The 19564-nt window shown below is 39.7% G+C and overlaps 1 protein-coding gene across 1 annotated transcript in view; it reads right to left on the bottom strand.

The window, feature by feature from the left end:
* The window catches only part of CD28 (CD28 molecule), a 61487-nt gene that overhangs the window by 10001 nt on the left and 31922 nt on the right, over positions 1-19564 (bottom strand). The window contains exons 2-3 of the mRNA XM_075831520.1: positions 14640-14727; positions 2893-2970 (exon numbers count right to left, since the gene is read on the bottom strand). Of these exons, the coding sequence (XP_075687635.1) occupies positions 2893-2970; positions 14640-14727 (166 nt within the window). The remainder of the gene's footprint in view (positions 1-2892; positions 2971-14639; positions 14728-19564) is intronic.

The following is a 19564-nucleotide window of genomic DNA, read 5'->3' as shown; positions in this document are numbered from 1 at the left end:
GGCACTATGGGAGCATGATACTCAAATATACAATTCAGCTCTCTACTCACTGAAATATCTCAACAAGGAGATGAACAACCGGAGCAGGTAAAAAAGAGGTGAAATCCTCAACACCACAAAAAAACAGAGACAAATTGATAGTTATTTACCGTTCAGACGGTTGTGGATGTAAAGTCTGAAGTGTCCATCAGGGGTTTGACCTTCCCCCAGCTAGCATGCAGAAAGAACGATCCAAATTTCCACCGATGTGTGTATCTCGCTGGTACTTGTGGTTTCACACAGAAATGCAACTGCAGAAATGCAACTGCTTGCTGTGTATATCCTCGTACTTGATGTTCTAAATCTCCAACAAGGGAGAAAAAGGAGATAGTGCACTACCTTTGGGAAACGACAAATTCCACGAGTTTATTCCATACTTACAAAAACAGATATAGCTAAAAGCATAAGATAAGCTCTTGTAACACGCCAAATAATGCAACCCGACTCTGGGTTTCACCCCTTCCGGCTTCCTCTGGGGCTGAAGGGCGAAACCCAGGGTCGGGTTGCATTATTTGGCGTGTTACAAGAGCTTATCTTATGCTTTTATCTATATCTGATTTTGTAAGTATGGAATAAACTTGTGGAATTTGTAGTTTCCCAAAGGTAGTGCACTATCTTCTTTTTCTCCCTTGCTGGAGATTTAGAACAGCAAGTACTAGGATATACACAGCAAGCAGTTGCATTTCTGCAGTTGCATTTCTGTGTGGAACCACAAGTACCAGCAAGATACACACACCAGTGGAAATTTGGATCGTTCTTTCTGCATGCTAGCTGGGGGGAAGGTCAAAACCCTTGATGAACACTTCAGACTTTACATCCACAACCGTCTGAGCGGCAAAAAAAACTATCAATTTTTCTCTGGGAGCATGATACTGTGTGGGCTGAACTGGGTGTGTATGGATGGGGATTGGGCGGTGTTAGAGGCGTGGCTTAACAGGGAGAAAATACGTGCACCGCAGCTGTTGTCCCTCTTGGCGATACTTGAAAGTTGGGAGGTATGCTGGTGGTGCATGACTTCTCATTGGAATATGCCTCACAATTTCCAATACTGCATACTGAAATATAAAGTTAGCATTTATTAAGCATTTATTTATTTTTTTCCTGTTTTAGGGGACATAAAATACCCTAGCAAGACTTTTGTCTTCTTTATAGATATTTATAAGATAAGACACCACAGTGACATTTAATTTAGGGTCAGTCTTTTAACTTCATAAAAAACTTGTAATCTTACATTTTTTTCAACTGCTTTAACAGGACTATATTTTCCAATAGGCATGAGAAGCACATGGCTCTGCTAGAAGGACTCTAAGTGTCTGCAAATCCCCAACCCTGGTAAAGGCGGTAACAGTCTGCTATTACCTGAGATTAAGAGTGAAGAGTGGCTGTCATATGATGACAGTTCTGTGTGCTTCCCTGAAAAAAAGAGCTGTCATCATCTGACAGCCACCCATCTGACGTATATATCAATGCAGGAGCATGAAGATACATGCAACAGCCTTCAATAGGTTGCTCACATGTAGCTTCTTGCTAGCAGAGAAAGCATTGGGGTCAGAATTAGTGGTAGGTATAAGTGGCAAGGAGCACTGTAGGGACTACTGGAATAGAAGGAAGGGACTAAAAAGGTTGGGGAAGGGGGAAAAAGCACTGCTTTGACCACTGGGGGAGCACTGCTCTGATAACTGGGGGGAGGGGCAATGATTACTGGGGAAGGGGATAAATGCTATGATTAATGTGGAAAGGGAGCACTGCTGTACTTGTAGAAAGGGGTAGAAGCATTGGTGGAAACTATGAGGAAAAGGCAAAGGCACAGTGACTCCTGGGAGGAGGGTTTGAGTTACTGCTGTGACTACTAAGGAAAAGGGGAAAGGCACTGACTGACATCAGCTGTTACAGGTTGCTCCTGCCAGGAGTTCCTCTTCCTGTGCTTACCTCTGGCACAGGGCAATGAAGCTTCTTGTGGTCAGAAAGGATGCTCACATTTAACAATAAGAAAAGAACAGCAGCACAGAGGGAAAAGGCTGGGTGCATTATACTTGGCATATGTAGCTACATTTGAGAGGCAATCTAGCTAACCTTAGGTTTACTATAGCTGGCGCAGGGAAACACACTGTGGCTGACAATGAAAGAAATAATGTGGCCAGCACTTTATGAAGAGAACACTGTATCTGGCACTGTATGGGGAATACTGTAGCTGAAAATATCAGGGGGCTCATGTGGCTGACACTGTATGGGGGCACACTTTAGTTGGCATTTTAATTCACACCTGAGCTGCTCCAGACCCTCATTTTAAAGAAGCAGGTTGTTATCCATTCAATGATTAACATAATGCTTCTGCTTCAGATGAGGGGCTTATTGCTTTATGTGTTCATAAGGTACTCAATGAGTTCTAATATTCTTATTATTTACAGAAGGAGTACATTAACCCATGTATTATATAATACAATAAATCCCAACATTTCTTCAAAATCAGGGAGCAGAATTTACACAAAAATCAAAAAGATAAAATGACATAAAAAAGTTTGGAAGGGCATGACTGCTGAGCTCAGGCACCGAACACTCGAAAAGGTACAAAAGTCTTTTAGTATCCTTCATTAGTTGCCTCAACCAAGAGCCCTCATGCTCCTGATATTGGCCCAACAGTACAGGAGCCATAAAAGGCAGGGCAAGCTACATTACTACTTTGAGCGGGATTGGGACAGAGGTGGCAAAGAAATGAGTCTGGCCTCCAGCTCCCTGGACTTGAACTCACTACATCCATCCTTGCCTCAAACTGCTTTTTTATAGTTCTTAGGAGACTTGCCCTATCTACTGACTATCTACGGAACATCAACAGATAGCACACGGAACGCTTACCAGACGATACCAACTTTTCCATGAGTCTGCATGAATCATAAACACCTCTGGCACCATTTTCCCCTTCCACGAAAAGCCCTGCAAAGCAAAGGAAGATATTTCATTAACCATCTCCTATTAGACCAGAGGTCCGAGCGATCAAAACAACCTTGAGCCGATAACCAGTAAGGCTGTTAATTTTTCATCTGCCCAGATCTTTGATCAATCTACATCGGAAAATACGCTTAAACAAATGTTACTGGCACTAAGGCACTCTATACACAAGAACTTTTCCCATCTCCTCTCTCCAAAAAACTCCCTTGTCCTAGAGTGTAACCTTAAGGACAAAATATGAGACTTTGCTTCATCTCATAATCAGCTAATAGATGATCAAAATGATCTAGTAGAGGAATTGGAGCTACTTGAAATTAAGTCACTCATATCAAGGACAGATCTGGCCTGTACAATATAAAGTTCCCTTCTAATGGGTCTCTAAAGAGGTTTCAACATCAGAGCTTAAAGTGTAGCTAAACGTTCGACAAACTTCTGACATGTCATAGTGACATGTCAGAAGTTTGGATTGGTGGGGGTCCGAGCACGGAGACCCCCACCAATCGCTAGAACAAAGCAGCTGTAGCCCTCGTGTGAGCGCTCAGCTGCTTCGTGTCTGTTCGGCTATTTCCGGAAATAAATGTATAGGTGTACGGACTCAATACAAAGTCTATGAGCCCGTACGCCGAACAGAAACGAAGCAGCTGAGTGCTAACATGAGGGCTTCAGCTGCTTCGTTCTAGCGTTTGGTGGGGGTCTCCATGCTCGGACCCCCACCAATCCAAACTTCTGACATGTCTCTATGACATGTCAGAAGTTTGTCAAACGTTTAGCTACACTTTAAATAATACTTACAGGTCTATATTAAAGTAATGCTCCCTAAGTATACTTCAAAGAACATTGTTCGTGATATGGCACACAAAGTGTCACAACTAGAGATTAGCGAATTTCCTGAAATTCGTTTTGGATCCGATTCAGTTGAATCGACCCCCTGACTCGATCTAAATAATTTTGCTATAAATTGAAAGCGCCCAGATTTCCCTGAGAACTCGTCTCTGACTCTCTGAGATCTTCTAAGACTGTATCAAACCTCTTCCAAGCTCTTAACATCAAGCCAATATTAGTAATATAAAAAGTGACAGTAACAGATATGGGTAGCGGGTGGGATAACCGCAGTGCATTTTGGGAAGGCTGCCTGCAAGGCATTATGGAGAAGCCCCCCAAGGTCATGTGATCCTTTTTCTAATCTGTAAAACGGTGGGCGGCGCACACCACCAGCCGCCATTTTGCCACGATTTGTGAGCCACAAACCCCAAAAGTTTGGAATTTACTGAATCTGAGACTTTTGGAAAATTTGGACCGAATTTGATTAGTGTAGAATAGATTCACCCATTTCAAGACATGGCCTAAATATCTCCACATAGTGACTTATTAGCATGAATTTATGTGTTCCACGTTATGGAATACATTATGGATATTGCTGGGGAGCAAGGTGAACTTTGAGCTACACTGGCTACACAGCAATATTTGGTCAAATGGGAGTCGCAGTAAAATCAGATGTAAGAATTTTTGTGACTATCTCAATTTCTTCAGCCTTGTTTGCCATTAAGGGTGGTTGGCGTCATAATCCCAAAAGGAACCTATTCAATATCCAAATATAACCATAAAGTCCCTATTTAAAAATGTATGTAAACATAACTATAAAACAAATATTGAAGGTGATATGGAAAATTAATTAACCCCTTAAGGACTGAGCCTGTTTTGGCCTTAAGGACACAGCCTATTTTTGCAAATCTGACATGTGTCACTTTATGTGGTAATAACTCCAGAATGCTTTTGCCTATTCAAGCGATTCTGAGATTGTTTTCTCATGACATGTTGTACTTTATGATACTGAAAAAATTTAGTCGTTAAATTCAATATTTATTTGTAAAAAACACCAAAATTTAGAGAAAATTTGCAAAAATTTGCATTTTTGTAAATTGTAATGTATCTGCTTGTAAAACAGATAGTAATACCACACAAAATATTTACTAGTTAACATTTACCATATGTCTACTTTATGTTTGCATCGTTTTTTGAACGTGCTTTTATTTTTCTATGACCTCACAAGGCCTAGAACTTTAGCTGCAATTTCTCGCATTTTCAAGAAAATTTCAAAAGGCTATTTTTTCAGGGACCAGTTCAGTTCTGAAGTGGCTTTGAGGGCCTTATATATTAGAAACCCCCTATAAAACACCCCATTTTAAAAACTGCACCCCTCAAAGTATTCAAAACCACATTCAGAAATTATTTTAACCCTTTAGGCGTTTCACAGGAAATAAAGCAAAGTAGAGGTGAAATTTATAAATTTCAATTTTTTTTTACGAAATTCATTTGTAATACAGTTTTTTCTGTAACACAGAAGGTTTTACCAGAGAAATGCAACTCAATATTTATTGCCCCGATTCTGCAATTTTTAGAAATATCCCACATGTGGCCCTAGTGTGGTAATGGACTGAAATACCGGCCTCAGAATCAAAGGAGCACCTTGTGGATTTTGGGGCCTCTATTTTATTAGAATATATTTTAGGCACCATGTCAGGTTTGAAGAGGTCTTGTGTGCCAAAACAGTGGAAACCCCCCAAAAGTGACCCGATTTTGGAAACTACACCCCTCAAGGAATTTTTCAAGAGGTATAGTTAGCATTTTTAGCCCACAGGTTTTTTGCTAAATTTATTGGAACTGGTCTGTGAAAATGAAAATCTTCTTTTTTTCTGAAAAAACATACGATGTTTTAGTTTTTACAAGGAATAAAGGAGAAAAAGCACCCCAACATTTGTAAAGCAATGTCTCCCGATTACGGCAATACCCCATATGTGGTAATAAACTGCTGTTTGGACCCACGGCAGGGCTAAGAAGGGAACGAGGGTCATTTGGATTTTGGAGCGCAGATTTTGCTGGAATGGTTTTCGGTGCCATGTCGTGTTTGTAAAGCCCTGGAGGGACCAAAACAGTGGAAACTCCCCAAAAGTGACCCCATTTTGGAAACTACACCCCTCAAGGAATTTTTCAAGAGGTATAGTTAGCATTATTAGCCCACAGGTTTTTTGCTAAATTTATTGGAACTGGTCTGTGAAAATGAAAATCTACTTTTTTTCTGAAAAAACATACGATGTTTTAGATTTTACAAGGAATAAAGGAGAAAAAGCACCCCAACATTTGTAAAGCAATGTCTCCCAATTACGGCAATACCCCATACGTGGTAATAAACTGCTGTTTGGACCCACGGCAGGGCTCAGAAGGGAACGAGGGCCATTTGGATTTTGGAGCGCAGATTTTGCTGCATTGGTTTTCGGTGCCATGTCGTGTTTGCAAAGCCGTGGAGGGACCATAACAGTGGAAACTCCCCAAAAGTGACCCCATTTTGGAAACTACATCCCTCAAGGAATTTTTCTAGGGGTATAGTGTGCATTTTGACCCTACATGGTTTTTGCTGAATTTATGGGAATTATGCCGTAAAATTGAAAATCTAAATTTTTTCTAATAAAATGTAGTTTTAGCTCTGATTTTTTAATTTTTACAACAGATAAAGGAGAAAAAACACCCCAATATTTGTAAAGCAAACTCTTCTGAGCACAGTATTACCCCATATGTGGTAATAAACTGCTGTTTGGACACATGGCGGAAGTTAGAAAGGAGGGAGCGCCATTTGACTTTTGGAGCTCAAGTTTTGCTGGAATGGTTTGCGGCACCATGTCACATTTGCAAAGCCACTGAGGGGCCAAAATAGTGCAAACCCGGCAAAAGTGACCCCATTTGGGAAACTATACCCCTCGTGGAATTTATCTAGCGGTATAGTGAGCATTTTGACCCCACAGTTTTTTTGCTGAATTATTGGGATTATGCAGTGAAAATGAAAAATCTACATTCTTTCCACTAAAATGTTGAATGGTTTTCATTTTCACAAGGAATAAAGGAAAAAAAGCGCCCCAACAATTGTAAAGCAATTTCTCCCGAGTACGGCAATACCCCATATGTGGTTATAAACTGCTGCTTGGATACACCGCAGGGCTCAGAATGGTAGGAGTGCTACTTGGCATGTAGATTTTGGTTGATTGTTTTTTGGGCGCCATGTTGCATTTGCAGAGCCCCTGAGGTACCCGTACAGTAGAAACCCATGAGAAGTGACTCCATTTTGGAAACTTTACCCCTCAGGGTAATCATCTAGGGGTGTACTGAGCATTTTGATACCACAGGTGTTTCATAGATTGTATTAGAATGAGGCAGTAAAAATGAAAAATTATTTTTTTTCCCAAAAATATGTAGTTTTGCACCCAATTTTTTTCCCCACAAGGGGTAATAGGAGAAAAAACAACACATAATTTGTTACCCAATTTCTCCCGAGTACGGCAATACCCCATGTGTGGCCCTAAACTGCTGTTTGGGCACATGGCAGAGCTCAAAATGGAAGGAGTGCCATGTGGCTTTTAGAGCACAGATTTTGCTGGACTGGTGTAAAGGCGCAATGTCGCATTTGCAGAGCATTCTTAGGTACCAGAGTAGAGTGTAAAACCATGAGAAGTGACCCCATTTTGTAAACTACACCCCTCAAGGCATTTATCATTTGCCTGGACATATGACAGAGCTTAGGAGTGACAGGCGCATGTGAGACCTATTTTGGTGATTTTCGCAGCATTAGCCCACAACGGCAGGGCTCTGAGGTCAAATAGTAAAACAAACCCCCAAGTAGTGACCCCCATTTTGGAAACTGCACCCCTCAAGGCATTTTGACCACACAGGTTTTTTTTTCTATTAGAAATGAATGCTCAGTGGATGGTGCAAAGTGAAAATTGCAAATTTCCACAGGTATGTGCCATTTTAGTGCACAATATTTTGTGCCCAATTCGTGCCACTGAAGACAAATATCTCAAACTGTTAAGCGGTTTCTCCCGGGTATGGCGATGCCATATATGTGGACGTACATTGCTGCTTGGGCACGCTGCAGGGCGCACCATTTGGCTTTTGGAGCGTGGATTTTGCTCGCTAGTTGTTTTGTTTGGGGTTTTGCTGGTATTTCAGTTATGATGTGGGGGCATATGTTACCTGTGCGGAGAACATCAGGGGTATAATAAGAGGGTATAATAATAGGGTAAATAAATAATTATCCACAGATGTGTGGCCGGTGTCGCACTGATAAATGGCGCCCGATCTTATCCGCTTTTGGACACTTTGCACATTTTGCATCGCCATATTCTGAGAGCCAAAACGTCTTTATTTTTTCTCCACCGGAGCTGGGTGAGGGCTTATTTGTTGCGGGACACCCCCTGAGGAAGCGACACTTGCGAAACGCGCGTCGGGGTGCCTCAATACCAGGTGGATCATTCTACTTCTAAATACCTCCATGGGTAAGCTCTGATTTAATAATTTCCCTTGGTTTCTGTTAAGTGGACTCTGGTTCCTCTTTACATCGGGCTATATTTGGGTTAACCCCCTTTTTCCCTTGCCCTATTTCTGGAACCATGCAATAGAGGAGTTAGACGTAACTCCCCTGTCATTACCTTGTAGATGTCATTTCTTCCTATTTTGATATGCATGTGTCAGTTGGTGGTGGGATAGCACAAGTGCGGTTTCAGTGAATCAGCATCGTCTGTATGGGACAGCATTGTGCTACCTTTCCCCCAATGTACCCATAACTAACAGTACCTTTGACGTTTAGTACTTATAGCATACCCGTGTGGAGGGTTTTTGACAATTGATCCACGCATTTACTCTCAGTTTTAATACCTCGTTGTGTATTTGTGTTTTTATAATTTGTATTTTGGATGTAACAATAAAAGTATTTTTTTGTGTACTTATAGTTCACGACTCCTTTTTCTCATGGTTTTCAATGTAATTTCGGAGTTTTCGCTAGTTTATAGTGACGTTTTTGGAGGTATTTTACACCGCTCTGTGGGTGATACCTAGCCAAATTACCATACCTGTGAGACATTCTGGTTGTTAATTGTTGCGGGACAATCTGTAGATTTCATTGGTACCATTTTGGGGTACATGCGATTTTATGATCACTTTGTATTTCATTTTTTTGGCAAGCAATGTGACCAAAAACCTGCAATTCTGACGTTTTTTATTATTTATTTTTTTACGGCGTTCCCCATGCGCTATGAATGACAATTTTACGTTATTCTGCGGGTCGGTACGATTACGGTGATACCATATATATATCGTTTTTCTTATGTTTTGCAGCGTTTGCACGATAAAATCACTTTTGTTTCAAATAATTTATTTTTGGTGTCACCAGATTCTGAGAGCCATAACTTTTTTATTTTTCCATCAAAAAAGCGGTGGGAGAGCTTGTTTTTTGCGGGACGGGCTGCGTTTTTTAATGGTATAATTTTGGGGTACATGCAACTTTTAGATCCCTTTTTTTATTCTGTTTTGTGAGGGGTAGCGACTAACAAACAGCGATTCTGGAATAGTTTTTTATTAAAAAATGTTACGGTGTTCACCCTACGGGTAAAATAGCATGATATTTTTATAGTTTGGGTCGTTACGGACGCGGGGATACCACATATGTGTACTTTTTTTTATGTTTTTGGTTTTTCCTATAATAAAAGACTTATTATAGGAAAAAAGGCTGTTATAGTGTTTTTTAACATGAAACTTATTTTTTTTAACTTTTTTACAACATTTTTATTAACTTGTTTTAACTTTTTTTTTTTGTCCCACTAGGGAACTTGAAGGCATGAAGCCCTGATCGCTATTCTAATACACTGCACTACCTACATAGTGCAGTGTATTAGAGCTGTCAGCTATTCACTGACAGCAAGCCTATTAGGCTTCGCCTCCCGGCGGGGCCTGATAGGCTTCCGTACTAGGAAGCGATTGTTAGGCTATGGTTGCAATAGCAACCATCGGAACACTCGCGGGTGCCGATGGTTGTTATTAGCAACCATAGGGTACGATCTAATCAGATGCAGCGATAGCTGCATCTAAGGGGTTAATCGGCCGGATCGGAGCCTTGCTCCGGTCCTGGCCGTTAGGGCACGATGTCAGCTGTGACAAACAGCTGACACCCGAACCCGTGGCAACCATCGTGGTTGCCGACAGGCTACAAGCCACTTCGATGCATCGATCACGTTGATCGATGCATCGAATGGGTTAATCGGCCAGATCGGAGCCTAGCTCCGGTCCTGGCCGTTGCAGAGGGGCGTCGGACAGTGATTTCCCGGCGGTGATAACGCTGGCTCAGCTTCTGAGCCAGCGTCATCACATACACACGTCATAGAGCTGTGATTGGTCAGTCTGCTTTGACTGACCAATCACAGCGATCGACGGCAGGGGACCGCTGTGAATGGTCCCCTGCCGTCTTACTGTGCCGGTCAACTGTCATAAACAGTTGACGGCACAGTTCTGTCACCTTGTCCTTTGACAGGGTGACAGTTTTTAGCCAGGACGCACCGGTACGTCCCTGTGCCTTAAAGCACTTCAATGCAGGACGTACCGGTGCGTCCTGGTGCGTTAAGGGGTTAAAATATGAAACCGAATTGTTGCTTTAAAAGGCGTTTCCCAGCCATTAAGAATTGATGGTCTGTCCTCAGGATATCAATAACTGATGGGTCGGGGTCCGATTCCCGGGACCCCCGCCAATCAGCTAGTTTGAAGGGGGTGCATTGCTCGTACGGGCGCTGCTTCCCCTTCATTTCTATTTGCTCACTGTGAATCTTTGACACAGATTTAGCGGCAATTCACAGGTATTGCAGCCTTTTCTCCATTTCACTTCAATGGGAGAAAAGGCTGCAATACCTATGAATGTGTGTCAAATATTTGTTGCGAGCAAGTAGAAATGAAGGGGAAGAAGTGCTCGAACGAGCGCTGGGGCCCCTTCAAAACAGTTAATTGGCGGGGGTCCCAGGAGTCGGACCCCGACCCATCAGCTATTGATGGCCTATCGGATAGGTCATAAATTTTTACTGGCTGGAAAACCCCTTTAAATATTGCTGGAAGACTTGTATTGATTATTTGACAGTGCATTTAGAGAATGAAATCCTGAACATTGTTCGTTTCTATGTCTAAAAAGAACTTTTGTAAAAAGTTTAAAAAAAGATTGGAAACTAAAATCAATGGGTATGCTGTTTTATACAGTAATTATCCAATATTTTATTTAATTATTTTATCTAGTTCGTTAAAATTACATAATACCAAAAATCTCAAATCATCTCAAAGATAAAAACTGAGCAAAGAAACATAATAAAGGAGCAGTTTCTACAATCGATACCAGTCTTTCTATGAAGTACTGCAATTATTTAAAGTTTTTTGTATGAACTGCTCATTTCAGGTCCAGAAAAGATGAGAATTTTATGTCAAATTTATCAGTTTGAAAAGTGTTTGAAGCCATTTCTAAAAATCAGGAACTTAATAAAACCACAGGGAAATAACATCTCAAAATGGAGAAGTCATGAAACAATAGTGAATATTCCCAAGAGTGTCCAGTGTGCCAAAATGACTGCAAAGGCACTGCAACACCTTATTCAGAAGGTCCTGAAACGTCTTAGAAGAACTGTAGGCCTCTTTAGCCTTACCTGAGTTTCAAAAGTCCACAATAAGAAAGAAATTGGGCACCAAGAAGAAAAACACTGATAATAAATTCTAACATTTCAGCATTTTACCAGAAAACTCTTAGCTGAAAAGTGGGTATAATTGTATCCTGTTTAGGCAATGCTCTATGACTAATTACATGAGCAGCAGCAGTACAAATAATACTGATATGTTGCTACAATGTATCAGTCTTGAGTCCCTGCTATATAGCTCAAAGTCCATTGCCTAGACTGGCAAAAATTGTATAAACACCTCAACTGAGAGTAGGACTAGGAGGGTTAGACTATATGGACAAAAGTATTAGAACAACTACATATTACACCTACAGAAGCTTTTATTACACTATAGGCATGAATGTGGAGTTGGACACCCTTCACAGCTAAAACAGCTTCCACTCTTCTGGGAAGGCATTCTACAAGATTTTGGAGTCTGTCTGTTGGAAATTTTGCCCATTCATTTGAAGAGTATTTGTGAGGACAGACACTGATGTTGGATGAGAGGGCCTGACTCACAATCTCCGTTCATACTAGAGGTGTTCATTGGGGTTGAGGTCAGGGCTCTGTGAGGGCCAGTAAAGTTCTTCCACACTAAACAGACCCAACCATGTCTTTATGAACCTTGCTTTGTGCACTGGGGCACAGTCATGCTGGAACATAAAAGAGCCTTCCCCAAATTGTTCCCACAAAGTTGAAAGCATACAACTGTCCTAAATGTGACTGTAACATTAAGATTTCCCTTCACTGGAACTAAGGTGCCTAGGCTAACCCTTGAAATACAATCCCATAGCATTGTCCCTCCTCCAGCAAACTTTACAGTTGGCACAATGTAGTCAGGCAGGTAACATTCTCCTGGCATTCAGCAAACCCAGACTCGTCCATCAGACTGCCAGATAAAGAATTGTGATTCGTCACTTCACAGAACACATTTCCACTGCTCTTGAGTCCAGTGGCAATGTGCTTAACACCGCTCCATCCAACGCTTGGCATTGTGCTTGGTGATGTAAGGCTGGCATGCAGCTGCTTGGTCATGGAAACCTATGCCATGAAGCTCCTGGGGTACAGTTTTTTTCTAATGTTAATGCCAGAGGAGGTTTGGAACTCTGCAGTTATTGAGTCAGCAGAGTGTTGGCGACTTTTATGCACCAATGCGCCTCAGCACTCGGCAACCCGCTCTGTAACTTTACGTGGTCTGCCACTTCGTGGATTAGTTGCTGTGGTTTTCTAACCGCTTCCACTTTGCAATAATACCACTCACAGTTTATTGTGGAATATTTAGGAGGGAAGAAAGTTCATGAACTGAATAGTTGCAACGTGGCATTCCATTACAGTACCACGCTAGAATTCAGTGAGCTCCTTAGAACGACCCATTCTTTCACAAATGTTTGTAAAGGCTGACTGCATGGCTAAGTGCTTGAATTTATACACATTGTGGCAATGGGACTGAATAGAACACCTGAATTCAATGATTAAGAGGCCTGTCCCAATTCTTTTGTCCATATAGTGTATGTACGAAGTTGCATCTGATTGTAACACACTTGAAAACAAATATCTTGAAAATGGTAAGGTAATGAAGCACAAAGTATATTAGAAGGTTGCAGAAGTTTTCATTTATACAATGATTAAACTTTATTTGATAAAAACTGGAAAACTCCTAAAAGTCTTAACAATGCTGCCCGGTTAATCTACCTCTCCCCTCGATACACCTCTGCCAATCCCTCTACTGACTACCCACTGCCAATCAAATTTAGTTCAAAATATTAACAATGACATGTGAGACTATCCACAACCTGTCCCTTCTATATATCTACCCAAATGTAATCTCTGGTCTTCACAAGACCTCCTTTTTTGCTTTCCCTGTGTCTGCTCCTTATTATCATATTTCCCATATTCTGGAACGCGCTGCCTGAGCACATCAGGCTCTCTCCTAGCATCAAAACCTTCAAGAGCAACCTGAAAATCCACCTCTTCATAAAAGTTTACAACCTACAGTACAATTACCCAGCTGCCACTATACTACCATATAAGCAGCTTCTACCCCACCTATTTAATTTATTTAATAACACTTTAAAATAAATAATAATATTAATAACATAAAAATAAACCCCCTATATGCTATTAAAGAACCTAAAGTGGTTCTTCAACGATGATGGCTCTCAAAATTCTCCAACAGACGGATACATTTAAAATTATATGAACCTTTTCATTTTTATTAAACGTGGTGCAGCTAGTTAATAAGTTTGAAGGAGTGTTTTGTGGATGTTGAATAACTGCAGTTAAAGTAGTTAAGTTAATATATATGTAACAATAAAGGAAATTGAAAGAAGCACAAGTATCTAAGAAAGAAAGCAAGAACATTTTTATGTACAAAATTCCAGAACAAATTGCAGAAAAAAAGCTTGAAAAAAATTGCCATGATTGTACATTCAGTGAGAGTGATCATAGACAGTGAAATTAACAGAAACCAACACCTTGTTGCAAAATGTGTAATAAACCTTAAGCACTTATTAAACCACAGCACTGTAGTAATAAGTAACAGCCACACATTTACACTCTGGGTAGTAATGAAACAGTAAAAAAATCTACTTTATTTTAATAAATGCAGAGTATAAAGTGACAATGTACATATGTATATATATATATATATATATATATATATATATATATATATATATATATGTATATATATATATATATATATATATATATATATATATATACATCTATATATATATATATATATATATATATATATATAGATAGATATATAGATATCTATATATATCGATATATATATATATATATATATATATATATATAACATACAAAGATTTTTATATACCAATTATATGGGTCAAACATGAGCCGCATTCATGATAAATCAGATTTAACAGGGAAATTATATTTTATCATTATATGCAATGCTCATTTAACTGAGATTTATGTATTTTGTTCTATATAATGTTTAATGATCTTACAAAATTGCAGTCACTGATAATAACATCGGTGCAGATTATGATAAAATATTTAAAACATTGTAAAACAGTAGGTTTTCATTCGATTTTAAAAGGTAGCCATCAGATATTAAATAGCAACAGTCAGATATCTAAATGCATTTCATAGTCTAAATATAGATGGACTTACCAATATTTTGTGCCAGCATGATCAGACCTACTGACCAGATCATCCACAGAACCATGGTTGCATTAATGGTTAGTTTTACTCCATACACCTGTAAAAACGATAAAAATTTACCAGAACTAGTTGGTGTAAAGTCACTGTTAACTTATCATTTATATATTACTAAAACTGGAGAAACACTAAGCTAAGGTTGAAAGAGAAGGAAACATGTTTTACTATTATCTTAAAGTGACTATAATACCTGTCGCTCTCATTTTTTCCTAAGTCTATCTCCGCCTCTGTGTTACCAAAACTGTTACGCAATCAACTTTTGTTAAGCACTACAATATACAAAGCAGGAAACCACTATGATGACTTCAACTTTTCTACACAAACAGCATTTACTCTAACACTTCAAAAAATACTATTTCCAATAACTTTTTCTTTTTTTCGAAGAACAACAATACATTTTTTTTTTTTTAACTGAAAAGGCATAAAACATTTATGTAGATCAGATACAGGATATGCTAACTTAAATATTTTATCCTTTTTTAATTAAACAAAAACTACATTATAAAGAGTGCAAACCTAGCTGTACATCATTAAGAATTAATGGACTAAAATAAGAAAAGGAACAAATATCACACAATAAAAGAATGAACAGCATGCACTTGGTTGTAGTAGGGTGACATATGGAGGTACCGTGAAAACAGCACATGAGGTGTCTACATGTCCTTAATACAGGTCGTATTGGAAGCCAATTATTTTTTGGTGCATTAGTAGTGCATTATGCTAGTATACATTAACCTTTTGCTGCCTGTGATTTCTGGACATTTCGCACCTCTGTTAGCAATTTTCACAATTTTGAAATGTAAAAATAAAAACTGAATGATCAATAAAACTTTATTTTATAATAGTAAGGAAGGAGTAATTCTAAAACTTAGCTTTTATCAAGCTGTTAAAATGTGGAACAGCACACATTTATTGGTAAACATACACTGACATACATAACATATAAGTGTCAAATAGGCAGCGGGTAATGGTCCCCTTATTCTATAGTTTGATTTGGCTCAGGGTGTAGTCAGAGTCTTCTTAGAGGATCGCACACTAGCACTCTTGCCTTACTATTACTCCTTCCTTACTATTATAATATAACTGAAACTGCAAGAAATCATGGGAACCAGCCCGTTGTTTGGAATCTGGGAATCTTACAAAGTTATTTAGCACTTTATACTCATAAGCGGCTTCATAAAATTTTGCACTATAGCATAATTTTTTTGTTAAAAAAATATTTTAAAAAACTTATTTCTGGCTGAAAGACTGACCCACACAGACTCTCAGATACACAAACCCTCTTAAAAAAAATATTTTAATGCAGTATACTACTTACGCATATGTCTACATGCATACACCTTAATAAAATTACCAGGACTCAAAAGAGACTTAAAATATGCTCTTAAGCTGCAATTTAAAAAAAAAAAAAAATAACACCTTAAAAAAATAGCAAATTGGTGACCCATAACCTATATATTTAATTTAGGCAGAATCCTATCTAGTAGTATCAAGTCATGAAACCTTCCTGCAACTTTGCCGCACAGTTGATTTTCAAATATCGCATTAAAGTTCAAGCGTCTGAACAAAACATTGACCCAAGCAGACCCTTATCACTAAAAGACATTCCAAAAATTAAGCCCTTCCCTACATTTGATATTTAGCTGCTTATACTTATATGCCACAGTCAATAGCGACTCCAGCATCTAAGCTGATGGAGGGGGTAGCACCCTTTGTCACTCCATTGGCCCCCCTCATTGCAGGGTGCCGATAGTTTGTCATGGCAGTCTGGAGGCAAAAAGCCCAATAAACTGCCCATACACATACTACAGTATTGCAGCATATAATGCAAGCATTATAACGATCACATGTTCTAGTTCTAGTTCCCTACTGGGACTAACAAAAATGTAAACATTTCTTAGCCTTTTTAGGAATATATAACCAGAAAAATAATAAAGCAAAAAAACTCTTTTACCATTTTCCCTCTAAAGTAATGTAAACAATAAAAAAGAAACATCATTTGCATTGCCATGTCCGTAACGATCTGAACTATTGCAATATAACATAATGTATCACACTGTTTTTTTTATTTAATAGTGAACGACGTTAAACAAAAAAATCCCCTTGTTTGCAAAATAAATGAAATAAAAAGTGATAAAAAAGTTGCATGTACCCCAAAATGGTACCAATAAAAACTGTACCTCACCCTGCAAAATTAAGCTTTTAAAGTTTGCCAGTAAACTATATGGTACATTAAATGGTGCCAATAAAAACGACATCTCTTAGGCCTCATTTACACTAGCATAATATACGCGTGTGCGACGCGCGTGCTTTTCACGCGTGTCGTACGCACCTATATTACTCTATGGGGCAGTGCAGACGATGCGTGAATTTTGCGCAGTGCGAGTGCATTGCGTAAAACTCACGACATGTTCTATAATCGTGTGTTTTTCGCGCATCACGCACCCATTGAAGTCAATGGGAGCGTGAAAACCACGAAGGTCGCACGGAAGCACTTCCGTGCGAACTGCGTGATTCGCGCAAGAGCTGTCAAACTCTGAATGTAAACAGAAAAGTACCACGTGCTTTTCTGTTTAAAAACATCCAAAAGGAGTGTCTTAGAGATGAGCGAACCGAACTTCACCGGGTTCGGCCGAACTCGTTTTGACCGAACCCGGCAAAAAATGTTGCGGTACGCGACGTCAGGAGACAGTCACTGTCCAGGGTGCTGAAATAGTTAAACTGGTTCAGCACCCTGCACAGTGACTTCCGATCACAATATACGTGAACGTGTAAAAAAAAAAGAAGTTCTGACTTACCGATAACTCCCGGCTTCTTCCTCCAGTCTGACCTCCCGGGATGACAATTCAGTCCAAGTGACAGCTGCAGCCAATCACAAGCCAAGCACAGGCTGCAGCCAATCACAGGCAGCAGCGGTCACATGGACTGCCGCGTCATCCAGGGAGGTGGGGCCAGATGTCAAGAGAGGCGCGTCACCAAGGACGCGTCACCAAGGCAACGGCCGGGAAGTTCTCGGTAAGTACGAACCTCTTTTTTTTAAAACAGGTTACTCCATATGGTGATCGGAATTCACTGTCGAGGGTGCTGAAAGAGTTACTGCCGATCAGTTAACTCTTTCAGCACCATGGACAGTGACTGACATCGACTAGCCTCATCTCTATGATGGCGGCTGCGCGAAAATCACGCAGCCGCGCATCATACACGGATGACACACGGAGCTGTCAAGTGCCTTTTGCGCACGCAAAACGCTTCGTTTTTTCCGCGCGCAAAACGCACACGCTCGTGTAAATGAGGCCTTAGTCTTCGTTCACATCTTTGTCAGGGCTCCATTTTGTCGGAGCTTTCCGTCGAAACGGAGCCCTGACTGACACAAACTGAAGCCAGAGGTTTCCGTTTCCATCACCATTGATTTCAAAGGTGATGGATCCGATGCCAATGGTTTCCGTTTGTCTCAGTTGTGCAAGGGTTCTGTCGGGTTCCATCGTTTTGACGGAATCAATAGCGGTACTTGGAAACTGAAAGAAAATACTTTGTGGGGTGAAATGGGCAAACAGCAATTTTGCCATTGTTTTTTGGGTTTTGTTTTTACGGTGTTCACCAGGTGGTAAAAACATGTTAACTTTATTCTATAGGTCGATACAATTACAGCGATACTAGATTTTTATATTTTTCAACACTTTTACAAAGAAAAAATTAATTTTTATTGGTACAATTTTTGTGTACATGCAACTTTTTGATACATTTTTGTTCCCTTTTTTCGAGGTATTTATAGTAACCATAAAACAGCAATTCTGGTGTTTTTATTTTTTCCGAGTTCCCCATGCGGGTTAATTATATTATACTAATAGTTAGGACTTTTGCAGATGTGGCGATACCAATTATGTTAATTACTTTAAAAGAAAATTGGGAATATATATTTTTTTACTTTTAATATTTTTTTTGTACATAAAAAAAACTTTATTTAACTGTGTTTTACTTTTTTTTTTTATCAGTCCCCTTAGGGGACATTAACCAGCAATCATTGGATCGCTTGCACAATATAGTGCAATACTAATGTATTGCATTATATCGTGTTTTTACCGACTCCTATTAAGCCCTGCCTCTGGCAGGATACAAAGCAGGACACCTTTATACAGGATACAAAGCAGCTGTGTCTGAAAGAGTAAAAATATTTTTTTATAAAAAGTTATTAGAAAGTTGCACCAAACACACTGATAGACATTTACATATATATATATATATATATATATATATATATATACAACACGTTTTCAAAGGTGTACATAGCCCTTAATAGAAGCACATAGATGGTGGACCTGGATGCCATGACAACCATCGGAACCACGCGATCACCTCATGGGGTGCGATGGGCTGTTAGAGGGGACCATCCCCACTATCTGACAGCGGAATCTAAGAATTGGAGTGATCGCCGATTCCACCTGTGGCAGTGAGGTGTCAACTGTAGCATACAGCCAACACCCGCTCAGTTTGGTGCACGCTCAACCCGTGGGCCTGCTTCATACTTCCCCTTTGGCGGCTGTCACGTACATGTACATGACATGTCACCAAGGGGTTAAAATTCACACAAACCACAAATGTCTACTATAATGAAAGCTCCATAGCAGTGCACCAAACTCTGCTGCACATTAAAGTGACAGGTATATTTCAACTGGCTGATGCTCACCCTGTGGTTGATCACCTCTGATTATTTCAGCAGACTACTTGGAAACTACTTCGGGGATGCGACCTAGGGATTTTCTTTAAAAAGTCCATACCCCTGAGGGGCGTTATTAGAGGAAGATTGAAAAAAGTCTCTTCAACTCCGTCCTCCAGTTCAGCCATAACAAAAACAAATAGTATGGCCCCATGCACACGAA

Source organism: Rhinoderma darwinii, chromosome 6 (assembly GCF_050947455.1).
Source record: "Rhinoderma darwinii isolate aRhiDar2 chromosome 6, aRhiDar2.hap1, whole genome shotgun sequence".
Lineage (NCBI taxonomy): Eukaryota > Metazoa > Chordata > Amphibia > Anura > Rhinodermatidae > Rhinoderma > Rhinoderma darwinii.
This window is presented reverse-complemented; position numbering and strand designations above follow the sequence as displayed.